The sequence below is a fragment of the Branchiostoma lanceolatum genome, chromosome 17 (genome assembly GCF_035083965.1).
Source record: "Branchiostoma lanceolatum isolate klBraLanc5 chromosome 17, klBraLanc5.hap2, whole genome shotgun sequence".
Taxonomy (NCBI): domain Eukaryota; kingdom Metazoa; phylum Chordata; class Leptocardii; order Amphioxiformes; family Branchiostomatidae; genus Branchiostoma; species Branchiostoma lanceolatum.
The window spans coordinates 19,499,234-19,512,364 of record NC_089738.1 but is presented as its reverse complement, the minus strand read 5'-3'; the positions used below and the strand labels follow the sequence as shown (position 1 = coordinate 19,512,364).

The window sequence follows — 13,131 nt, the reverse complement described above, 5'->3', positions numbered from 1 at the left end:
AGTGGAAGACGAAAAGTCCCACTTTTTCTAGTATTTGTGGGTTCTGTGATTTCAAGAGAAAGGTAGCTTTTTGTTCATCCGTGAATGTGCAAAAGTAGGGATATTTCGTGATAACTTGTTTAAATAATTCGGTTCTTTCGTCACTGTTAAATATACACTTGGAAATAAAATGTGTTTCGTCTTCCACCGCCTTGGACGTACAGTATTTACAAATTCTTTGGCACACTGGTAAACTCTTATATCGTCCTCTCTCTACTTCTAGGGAGTGAGCACTAATTCTTAATTTGCTGATGGCCGAGCGCGACTCAAAATCAGCAAGTTCTAGGTACCTCTCTCTAGTGTATACAGATTTTCAAGTTTTATAAAATCTCAGTTTACCTGTATCGGCACTTAGATTATGAAGGAATGTCTGGATATACATATCAGAAATTCTGTTCCTTATCAGAGTACATACATATTTGGGGTCACAGAGTGAGCTATCAGAGTATAAGATATATGAGTAACCGCTACAATCAAGGATTTCTTTAACTCGCTGTAACAATGTTTTTCTACGGCTATTAGTATGTGCAACAGAGCTATGCTGAAATAGGAGTGCGTCTCTCTGCAATAGGTGCGTAGCGATGTCCAATTGCGTCAAGCGTAACCAGTACTTAATGAGACGGACAGAAATTTCAATGTCGGTTATTCTTATGGTATCATCTTGCTATCCACTCAAGGACACATGTACCCTCATGGTCTAGATAAAAAGTGGCCTCAAGGACGATTTGAGCTTCCCGTGATAAACAAAGGTTCACAGAAACAAATAGTAATGTATGAAGAGCAGTGAGTTCATTGACCCATGCCGGCATCTTGCACAGACATATATCAGGGGAGAGATTGCAGTCTGACAGACTCGCCGACTCTGCCGGCAGAGATCCCCATCGGACATTTCCTCAAAAGAACCTTAGAAAACGTTAACGTTTTGAATTTGATTCATGTCACTTTAGATCAATGCATTGACTTGAAATCCAGAAGTTCTAAATGGGAGACCGCCCTAACACGACCCTGACATCCTGATTGCGATCTCGGACGGTGAACAGAGATCGTCGATTCCTCCAGATCGCAATCTGGACCCTGACATTGCAACAACACGATATGAAATACCATAGACTAGATTTAGTGGGAGTAGTTTTTCCTCACTCGTGCATCAACTGAATTGACCCACTGTCCTGCTATCGCCATAACATTACGCCGTTGATATGGGGCTCCTTCATGCATTACCTCATTGATATAGTCACCCAACAGAAACGCCATTGAATCTTCGAATTCAGCCACCAATTTTGCTGCCTTGACTGACGTGTACAAAATGATGTCGCATCTTAAAACGAATCAAATCAAAGTTGCCAGGGTTCTTAGAAGATCAGTTATTTCTTTTTAATGGCCCCCTGTTATGTTTGTACCTTCAATTGTGTACCATAACAAACTCCCATAGCTACAGCACACCTTTTGTAGCGTAAACATCCAAAACTGTGCGGAAGCTCTTTGAAGCTAGCTTGGAAACCCGTACAAACATGTATGTCATCTAGAGACGTTATCATACTTGATAATTGTGAATTATAGATGCAAAATATGAGAAGATGGATCAAAATGAGAACAAATCGATCGTTCCATTATTACACTCGTATGAACTTTTCTCTTTCTTTGCTTAGCCTAAGTGGACACATATGAACCGTAAGATTACAAAGTTAGGTTTTCAAAAGAACGGTAAGTCTAATTATGTACAATTATGGCAACCAAAGAGCCAAATGACGTTTTTACGTCGCTGTAGAACTTCCTGGAAGCTGGCTTTGAAAATAAGATTCGTCCATTTCAGTTGGGATTAAAGTAGCAACTCGGGACCACCAGTCTAGCTGTTAGATAACAAAGGAACTCGTGACGGCTAAACACACGTAGGCAGCAGGATAATGGCTCAGTTCACAACGCACAAATCCCTCGGGAAGCCCAAAGTACGCAAGTGAAGTGCCGTGGGGATCAAAACAACAAAAAAGGGGGCTTTAGTGAAAACGACTTAAGAGGGTTTATAGGGCTCTGTTGGAATCAGTCAAGACTTTTGACTGATGGCATATTTCTGTTTACAATACGCCAATCATTGTTTCTGATAGATATTTAGAGCTGTGGGTGTGAGAGACCTAAAAGGCGACTTATTGTATGTTATAAAAACGTAACATTTAGATTGGAGTTTGCCTATGGCACAATGTTACAATTTCATTCATTCATTTTGCTCAATTATTGCGAAAAAGAGATAACTACAACTACATTGCTACAGATAGCCAATAGTTACACATTGTAGCAATATCAGAACATGAGACGCAAGATTTCCTTATTGTGTGGTTTTACCCAAAGTCTTATGTGGTTTTACCCAAAGTCTTGTGTGGTTTTACCCAAAGTCTTGTGTGGTTTTACCTAAAGTCTTGTGTGGTTGTACCCAAAGTCTTTGACGTGATTCCTAGAAGCTAAGCACCCTTTTATATGTTATATGTGAGTATTAGCTGTCGTAAGTGCAGCTTAGGTGGCTCAATGGTTGGATCATTGTGCTTCATTTTACTCAATAGTTTTATAACGCGGGATTTCAGTTCAACACGAGTAACTACATGTGAGAGCATGCGTCTGGAAAAGAAAGGTTTCGCGAGAAGTTCGTCGTTGCTAAAACTGCATGCAGGATAAAAAAAAGCTTTCAAAAAAACATGTGCTACACCGCTACGTTTGTATAACTGCAGCTTCTCTTGTAAAATGTCGGCCGGGGATTTTCTTTCAATGGTCTGTTATCTCTAGCAACTTTCAGAAGTAGTAACAGTACAAGGTTTTTCTTGGAAACTGGCCGTATGCTGTGCATGTGGCCATTGCATGATATATGTTGAGCTTTAGTGGTTAGATGGCTGGATTATTTCGCTTGAGTGACGTTGTTAGAGTTGTAATCCTGGGATTTCAGTGCTATTGAATGTGATAGAAACAAATCTTGAAACCCCTAGAAGTCCATGCTACCATTTGAAAATGCCTGGCCACTAAAATCAGATAAAAGTATACTGCCATACCAAAAGTGATTTCGTTTGGAATATCTTGGGAACTATTTCAGCATTTTGTAGAGATGCGAAATGTACTGGTAACTCAGCTATAACTTTGCTGAACTTTGGTGCCCTAATGGCAGTGTGGAGTCGTTTGAGCGATGGTCTTTCCTTTGCCATGTGAGCACTTCACGAGGGATGGCATGTGATATACAGTGGGCGGATTTGCAATCATTTATGATCAACGGCTACCGTTACCTATGTGCTTTCATGGCATTCAGGTATCTTAGGTGGTCTAATATCTGTGTTACGTAGTTGGAGTCATTTTCTTTAAGGTGGGGTACAGGCATGCGGCAGCACATTTTCAACAAAAATATTGAGACAAAATAACCATCTGATATGTTAGATGTATAGGTCTATTTTCATTATCTGGCATCATTTTCCTACATAGGTTGTCAGTTTACTGCAAACTTCAAGGGCAAAGTTGCAGTTTCCAACGTCCTGACTGGGTGCCGATACCTTTTGAAACAGCCTAACCAATCAGGGGCCCCCATTTTGGGTATTCCTCCCTCCCTCTGGAAAGCTGGATTCTCTGGCCTAGCTGTGAAAACTGCTCTGACTGTCAGATAGTGTGTTTGCAGAGGTTATTGACCCGTGTGTCACTGTTAGTGCTTGCGTGATTGGGAACAAGCAAATAATGGTGATTTGGGGTCATTTTACGATTACTAAATGCCAATTTTATGAATGCTACCCCCACAGCATGATTTTAAAGGCAAAAGTTTGACAAAACTGTATGTGATAAGGCAGAAAAAGAAATGCTGTTCTGTTTGCCACCTGAACTTGCCTCTCACGGGTGGCATAAGCATTTTGATACTTTGATAATGTGTGAGGGCCCACAGAAGGAGGTTCTCATTAAATTCAATCTCATAATTGGAAAATGAGTGATGTCTACGTTCACGAGGAATAACATGTGATAATGTGGGTGGCATGAAATCCTTTAATTGATTTTGTCTCTGTGTCATCCATACGCATTAAGTGTTACTCAGGTATCGTAAGTGTTCTTATGTTTAGGTTATTGTGTAATCCTTGATTTTATGACTTGAATAAGACGTAAAGCTATGATTTAAAAGACAACAAACAAAACAACAACACAAAAACGTAAGAAAATATTTTCTTTATCAATGACATTTTCTGAGTGACTGTCAAATCTTTGGTTGCTTAGCGGTCGCAAACTGGTCTCAGCCTCTATTGAAGAGATTGTGTAATTGGAAAATGAGGGATGTCTCCGTGCACGAGGAATAACATGTGATAATGTGGGTGGCATGAAATCCTTTAATTGATTTTTGTCTCTGTGTCATCCTTACGCGTAAGTGCTCTTATGTTTAGGTTATTGTGTAATCCTTGATTTTATGACTTGAATAAGATGTAAAGCTATGATTTAAAAGACAACAAACAAAACAACAACACAAAAACGTAAGAAAATATGTTCTTTATCAATGACATTTTCTGACAGATCTGACACATCTTTGGTTGCTTAGCGGTTTGACACTGGTCTTAGTCTCTATTGAAAATATTGTGTTATTGGAATATGGAGGATGTCTCCGTTCACGAGGACTAACATGTGATAGTGTGGGTGGCATGACATCTTTTGATTGCTGTTTTTGTGTCCGTGTAATCCATGTGCGTTTACTGTTATCCAGGTGGCTTAGGTGGTCTGATATTTGATATCTAGGTTATCTAGTTCAAGTGAATATCGTTCAAGTTTCAATATGAGAAATCTCTGCTATATTCACGCGGACCAGCATGTGCCAGTGTGGGTTGATGCAAAATCGTTTAATTGCCTTTTTGTCTCTGACTATGTGTAATCCATGTGCATTAACTGTTATTAAGGTAGCTTAGGTGGTCTTATATTTGATTTACGTAGTTCCAGTTTAATTTTCAATAGCTGCTAAATTCACGCGGACTAGCATGTGGTTGTGGGTGGATGTGAACTCTTTCAATTGCTATATTGCCTGTGCGATGTCCATTTCTGCACTCAATTAACTGACATTCAGGTAGCTTAAGTGGTTTGATATTTGATTTACCTAGTTCCAGTTTAATTTTCAATAGGAGGAATCTCTGCTATATTCACGATGACCAGCATGTGAAAGTGGGTGGATGCGAAATCTTTTAATTGTTACATTGCGTCCGTGGTGTCCATCCGTGCATCAACTGGTATTCAGGTAGCTTAGGTAAAGGTTAGGGGAAGGTTACATACCACTATATGCTTCTGTGTCAAAGCCGGGAAAGAACACGTAATCGCATGATTACAAAAGATGAAAATGTGTTTATACCTGTTTCAGCGCGATCGACACATAACACTCACGTTAACATGTAACCCTTCAACTTCCCTGGAGTATTGGGCGCGAGTAAAGCTTTTATATTTTCTACCCTGGGATATCATCACTGCACGAGGAATAATGTGTGCAGTTCAGGTACTTCCGTGGGATAAAACACACGTATGCACTAAAAAGCTCGTTAATCACAAAGAACTGTCTCATGGTGTATCTTTCCTGCTTAGCACTAACCTACACTACTACTAACCCACCCACCCACTAACCTAAATCCCACTAACATAAAAACCCATAGATAGCAGCACAGGAGACTTGACTGGGAAATGGTTGACTGATATGCAAATCAAAATCCAGTTCTATGCCAGTTTCTTTAACCTTTATTGATGAATCTTTATCCTAAGGTGTGCGTTTGTAAAGAATTGCTTTCACGAACAATTATTACTACCAGAAGTACATGTGATCAGTTTCATAAAGTACAAGATAATAATATTCTGTTTAAGCACGACTAGACAAGCTTTGACTGATCGGCAATTACGGGTCATTTGTATGGCGGAGTCGGTTCTAGTTTTTAAACCTGAAGAGTTAGCTGTAATTGATCAACAAAAAAGTCTTTTTAGAACACCATGGACAGATTTGGCAATTACGACTGATTACATCCTTGCCTAGCGATCATCACTATGAGACTAATATGGTTGGACCGACTACAAAAACAAAAATAACCGAAGAAGGCATCAAAGTATCAAAGATGCACAGCAATAAAAACACTGCAAAAATACAGGAAAAACAACCATATCCTGATATACCATCACAGGCAAGAAAACCTATGTGGCACACATTTTCTCTCAATGATTGGAAATATTGCTTTTCTTGCTGTCTCATCAACTCGGTACCTTGATGACGTGCATATCAGAAGCTGATAACGAAGTAACAACTGGCCGAAGCTGAAAGGCTTCAGTAATAAGTGGGTTAATAGCATCGGAGGTAATGGAGACCATTATTGCATCTTCTTGCATTAACCACGCACTGGTCAGGTTAATGACAAGGCAAAACTTATCAATAGGCATAAGCTCACAAAAAATACCGGTTATAATATACTGAAATGACAGAGAAGGATATTTAAGCTGATCTTTACAACACAAATGATTGGACTTGCCCCAATTTTTGACTGAAAGTCACCAGAATTGAATCCTTACATGCCTGTGTCGTTAAATTGACAATTTGGGTAAGTTTAATATGATCCTTTGTGTTAGAAATTGTAGGTTAAAGACCCTTCTTCACAAGAATTCTACCAATTGAACACAGGTTAACTTTCAAGCAAACACTGAAACGATTTATCGACGTATTAACTTTCCTCTATATTCTATGTAGAGTCCATTCCAAGTCACCGCAAGGGTTGTTATTGTCATAATTTACAAATATTTTCAATCTATTGTGATTATTTGTGTGAGAGATTTTATACTTTAGAAATATTTTGAATGTGATTTCAACTTTATATATATTCCTTTCGGTCTTCTAAAACTTAAGAAATATTCATCATGTAGAATATGGTATTTCTAACAGTTTCTAAATAATGGCAACAGCATTCTACCATTATTTACAATTCTTTACAATTTCTTACCATTTTCTACCATTATTTGTAACATCTCTATAAATAGGTCAGAGGGCTGGGAAGAAAGCAATTCTCACGTCCTTGTGAAGTATAGGGATGAATGGTTTCCACAAAGGACCCAACAGTGTCCTGCAGTGAAATCTAAAGATATACAAAAGCAGACAGAAGGGCCGGATTAGCACCTACTTTTATGGGGGCAATCACCATTCTAACATTGTTAACCTTTTTTTACCATTTTTTGTAAATATTTACAAAAGTGGAAGAATCACATAGATGTTTAGAAATACTTGTAAATAAAGAGATTTTTGTGCAGTTACTTTCAAAATATTTCTAAATTATCTAATTCAATTCAAATAAATTCATATTTTTATGTTCCATCTTTTAGAAAAAATTAGAACTATTATAAGTCAGATATTCTTTGATTAGAAATTTATCAAAATTATTACAAGTATTATTATAAAACCCTTGCGGTGTCTTGGAATGGACTCTATATGCTAACTATATTCTTAATGGTGGCTAAACTGTAGCAACAGGTTTTCTTACACATAATCGGTCCCACATACTAAAAATCAACACCGAATTGTTCATGTACTCAAAATGTCCTTCCTACATTATCAAGAACTTTCCTATCTCTATGAGTATGAAATTTAAAAAAAAGAACATCTTCCCATCTTCTTTATGTTATAATATTGACATGTACTTTCCTTGGAGGGGTGCTGAAATGACTTCTTGTTTTCATGCCGAGTTTATGGAGGATGATAATGAGAAAAGGGCCTGTTGAGTCACGTTGGGAAGATGGTGCCTCAAGACACGTTATCAGAATATTAAATCATAACGGGAATATAGATACATGAAAAGCTGATAGCCTCTGTTTAGCTTAAGGCTAATTGTCATTAAAGAGGTAATATCAAAGAAGAAAGATGATGTAATCCAATATTGAAATAATTGTGGAGGTCCGTTGATGAAGTTTGACATCTAGATAATACGATGCGCACAGTAGCCTCAGGGGAGTTTAAAAAATTTGGAAACGTTCAGACGTTTCAGAGAGCCTCCGCTGTCTTTCGTCAGTGACTGGACGAGGAACTGGGGTTACCATGGTTTTAAAACATAACTCTATATTGATTTGTTAATTAATGGCGTGAAGACAATTCTACGATGGTTGAACAGAAGACGAAGTCAATACAAGGTTGCAATTGTATGCTACTAAGTCAATCAGCTCCTATTGCTTGAGTAGAGATACTGGCACTAAGTCGAAAGAGGATTTTATTGGGCTTGAGGACAAGGTTTCTACATCACCTTGCCGTAACCGTGACATGTCTACTTATCAAGGCGTACATGGATGGATACCAATGACTTTGTAGGAAATGGAAAACCTCTTAAGTTTTAGATCATCATCTAAAAATGCTGGCTCGGCTTGGATAGATAAAATAGTCATTTCTTTGCCTGTGATATTGATATAAGCATTCGCACAGGTGATGCATTTGTTTCTTAGGAAGATGGAATGTCCAATAACTTTCTCTGGTGACTTTTCTCAAAGCACGACATGTCTATGTATCATCGAGAAGTGATTCCCGTGATTTTGGCAGCCATGGCGAGGTAATGGGTTTTAGATCATCGTCTGAAATTGCTGACTTGACTTACAAGATGAAAGAGTCTCTTCTGATCCACGATAGTTATTATCTCCATGAAAAATGAAGACGAAAGCTTGGGTGTGTCTGTATGTGTGTGTGTGTGTGTGTGTGTGTGTGTGTGTGTGTGTGTGTGTGTGTGTGCGTGTGTGTTTGTGTTTGTGTTTGTGTTTCCGCACTACTGTAGTCAGCATAACTGAAGAGCCCCTTGATGGATTACGATGATATTTGGTATGTGGGCAGGTGTTGTGAAGCCGAACGTCAAGGTCGGTTTTGGTCCCCCTGGCATGTGACCTTGGTACTGCAGCAGAACTTTCGTTTTTCTATCGTTTGACCTGTACGTACGTGCTATGGTCTTGATTTTTGGATGGCAGATAGGTTATGATGTAATAAAGAAGCGGTGCAGGTTTGGGCCCCCTAGTTGAGTAGGCAACGTCTGTGTCATACGATCAGCAGCGACATGTGGATGTCTCTGGGGCGCCAGGAGCGAAACGTTAATTAGTAGTTGAAGATGAAAAAGGATATAAAGGGATTGCAGGAACGTCTCTGCGGGACGCACGTCTTGTCGTGTGCATTTATATACAACCAAGGCTGGCACACAGGAAACACATGGCTGATTTCAGTCGGGGCATCATCTATATAAAGCTCTAAATAACGTCTGGAGTTAGATCTGCAGTGGTTGGTTAAGTCATTAATGTTTTATAACCAGCTGCTGCCACGTGCCTTTTACTATAAGTGTAAGTCTGGTGGTCACGCTGAGGAGTGGTTAGACACTGGAAATGTAGTTCTGACTACTAGAGGCTTTCTTATTGTATAGCTTTAACATAAACGTCTGGACTTACATGAACACTATACATACGGGTTCGCCCCTTTGGAGTCGTTAGACCATGAATCTATATGCAGAGAAGCGTGGAAAAATTTTAAAGTGATCTCGAACCAGTTTGGCTCCCCGAAGGGCTAAGCTTCCAGTGGCCGTAACTAGGACAGACAGACGATATGTACAATCTTCACATATTCATTGTCCGGGGGAAATTCTCTAGCTCTTTTAGGGAGCAGGTGCAGTTAAGTTACCAATGCCCAGCGGCTTAACGTCCCGTCCTGAAGCCCCAATATTATTATTACAAAGCCGACGAGCTTAGGCCGTACTTCTTTATTGCCAGAAAGTCGCCGAATCTGAAAAGTGCTCGTGCATCATTTGATGGCTTATAGATGTGGCGGAACAAACTTGTAGCTTGTAATCCGTGATCAATCGGCCTTCCCGATGGGAAATTAGCGGGGAGCAAGCGGCGGTGAAGCAGCTCGTCAGATCTGGCTGATCAGAGCAGTTCCCGGGCGATTGTCGGGAAATGACTGTTCTTCACGGAACCGCCGTTTTTGTTTGAAGAGAATCGACTGTACATTTACTAGTGTGCTAAAAATAATGTTTAAAAGACCTCTATCGGGCTAGAGCATAATAATGATAGAAATTATTAGCCAATTATTGTGAACTATTTGCTGCAGAAATTAGCTAACCTCCGTGATGGCAACTCAGGCTTCGCGGGATAATGTACCAATGCATTGCTTGTAATTTAGAGATGAATTTTTATTGACGCAACAAAAGTATAGCGACTTTCGTAAGGTCTACTACATCTACACATACAAACAGTCAATTGGATACAAATGGATTATCCTAAACATAAATGTATATTGATATGTATAAATCAACATAGAGCAGACTTAAGACAAGATGGACACTTGAAGCAAAGTTGGACTGTAAATTCCAGCTCAAAATTTGGCAAATAATGAACCGTCGAAATCCAGTCTTTGTCAAGGAATGAGCGACTCCGCCATTCTGTGACGTCATGGTATGCGGATAGAACACGTGACTCTGCGAGCAGTGGGTGTTCAAAAGTTGCGGAAAGGTTATGGCGCCCCCCGTCTCTATTGTACGGCCCTGATATAAATGGCTTCTTTCACTCCTCTTGTAAAAAACGTGCTTTATTCCTTGACAAAGACTACAGTTGGACAGTGTAACCTTGGGTTAGTCCAACTTCCGTGTTAGAAATTACATTTTAACTTTGCTTCAGAATGATTTCTACCGAAAGAAATGGAAAAATGTAGACCTACTTCATCTTCTCAAACCGCTCGTTACACTGGCGTAAATGCCGTATCAACTCCTCTTGTAAAAAAAACAATGTTTTGTTGCTTGACAAAGACTAGAATTGGATAGTGGGAAATTTGGGTGAGTCGAAGTTTTGTGTTGCAAGATTACACTTAAACTTTGCTTAAGAATGATTTCTACCGACAGAAATGGAAAAATGTAGACCTACTTCATCTTCTCGAATCTCTCGTTGCCGGCGGCCACGTAGTGCTGCCCGGGCTGCAGGTCCTGCAGGAGCGGAACCTGGTGGCCCGTGTTGGGGGTGTGGATCCGGCGGAGCGGCCCGCGGGACGTCGGGCCCATCTTCTTAGTCACCTGGAGAGGGATGTTGTAATGTCGCACATTGTATAACACTTGATCATTACTGGTTCAAATACCATGGAACGAAAGCCGAACATATACACATACTTATACGTTTACATATACATTTCTTTGAAATTGAAAAAAAAAAGATGCCCATGGACTGAAATTGAAATGCCTTTATATAATTGTATGTTAATTTTCTGTCATCACTTTGTGTACAGCACTTGTTTTGTTTCATTTGTAACGCAGGGCCCCACTGCAAAGCAGTGTCAAGCACTAAGATGGGCAACCCTGGGTAAAGATGACAGAAAATGGATAAATCTCGCTTTGCTTAGAACTCATCCAAGTAAAGTAGAACATGACATACATGTGATGACATCGAAGTAATTAAAATGATAATCAAGCATTTTAGGTACTAGCTAAATCTAGTAGTTGGGACTAGGGTGGCGTAGCTTATACTGCTTGGCTAGGAGTACTGAGGTGACTTACTTCGTCCAGAAACGTGTCCATGTCGGGGTACTGGCGCTGGTTGACCACGAACTTCTTGGGGTCCTGGAACTTGTCGCCATTCTTGTGGATGTGGACCGTCCGGACGGCCTGCGCCGCCTGCAGGGAGCTCATGGTGCTACGGACTCAGCTGGGGGGGGGGGCAAAAACAGGAACTGTGAGCTACCTATACAAGCGCACATAAAACCTACATGTATACTAGCAGGCAATAATCGTTGTAGGGCATCACCTCAACAGCGCACTGTCAGATCTGCATGGAAGTTTTAAACTGGGGAGGACAATAGAGATGTGAGCCAACAAGCGTACATATAGAAGCAATCGTTGTAGGGTATCCACTCAACCGCACACTGTCCGATTTGCGACGAACACATGGTGCTACGGCCTCAGCTGAGGGTACAATGTAGAAACTGTGATCAAACATGTACAGACGCACATACAAAATAAATCAGTAAGCATCAATCGTTGAGGACGTCCACTCAATCGAACACACTGCGATCTGTAGCAAACTGATGGCTTCAACAGGGGATAAAATACTATCAAAGAATGGTGTCATCAGTGATAGTAATACATAGAAATGACGTGTAATTAGGCTCTGTTAGCGTTCCGGGGCGTCTACTGCGCACTGGCCGGGCTGAATACAACTCGTAGTGTTACATGTTGGAGCTAGCAAGCTTGCATAGAAATGGTAACTATCACTGGCGTTCTGCCTCGCAGCGCACTAGGCCACCAGCCGGGTGTCTGTCACTTGGCCACACACTTCATATTTAGAAACCATCAACGATACTTTAGCACTAGATGTTGTTATGTTGTTAGCCAAATGAAATAAACCTGCACATTTGAGTGCAAAAATATGAATTAAATGAAGTAAGGTTAAGTACTATTGCCAGAACAGGTGAAACCTACCAATAGATACGCAAATGTTGAAACAATTGCTAAATAAAGAACAGATGCAAGCTGTAGTTTCCTAACACGAAATCAATTCTGTTTGCTTTCATACCGAAGCACCATTACGACATAACTAACACTGCCTGACTTGTAACAATCTTTAGGCTCTGTTCAACACACAAATACACAAACATGTTGATATTCGGACCGGTTTATCCAGTATTACGTTCCTGACTTCAGGAAGGATATGTTGCCTCTGTGGACTACGTACAAAATGAGCCCATTACGGTTCAGATCAGACTCCTACATGCGGCGCCTCGCCCCTCTGAGCCGTCAACAGAACCGCGTGGGGACACGCCGACGTCCTTATTGTGTTCTTAAGCGTGTCACACGCGCCTCATCGCTCCGTCATCAGGCACCGTACCCTCACCACGGACGCCCACCTAGCTACACAGAACCATTTAAAACCCGGGAACCACTCCCGGACTAACCATCAACGGTGCAGACCGTATACCCAGCCATCTAGACATGCCCTGCATCGCAAACACGTACCAAAAGCCTCTCACCATTTCTCCCAACACCGCTCCAGCGCCTCTCCGCGAGAAGAACCTCGTACGGGATCTCCTGGAACAGCTTCAGCAAAGCTCGAAGGAATCTGGTTGTGAAATGCAGGAATTCCGACAGA

General features: G+C 40.6%; 1 protein-coding gene across 1 annotated transcript in view; it reads right to left on the bottom strand.

Moving 5' to 3' along the window:
- LOC136422533 (echinoderm microtubule-associated protein-like 6) overlaps positions 1–13,131 on the bottom strand; it is a 70,353-nt gene that overhangs the window by 35,490 nt on the left and 21,732 nt on the right. The window contains exons 2-3 of the mRNA XM_066410305.1: positions 11,544–11,691; positions 10,921–11,066 (exon numbers count right to left, since the gene is read on the bottom strand). Of these exons, the coding sequence (XP_066266402.1) occupies positions 10,921–11,066; positions 11,544–11,675 (278 nt within the window). The 5' untranslated portion in view covers positions 11,676–11,691. The remainder of the gene's footprint in view (positions 1–10,920; positions 11,067–11,543; positions 11,692–13,131) is intronic.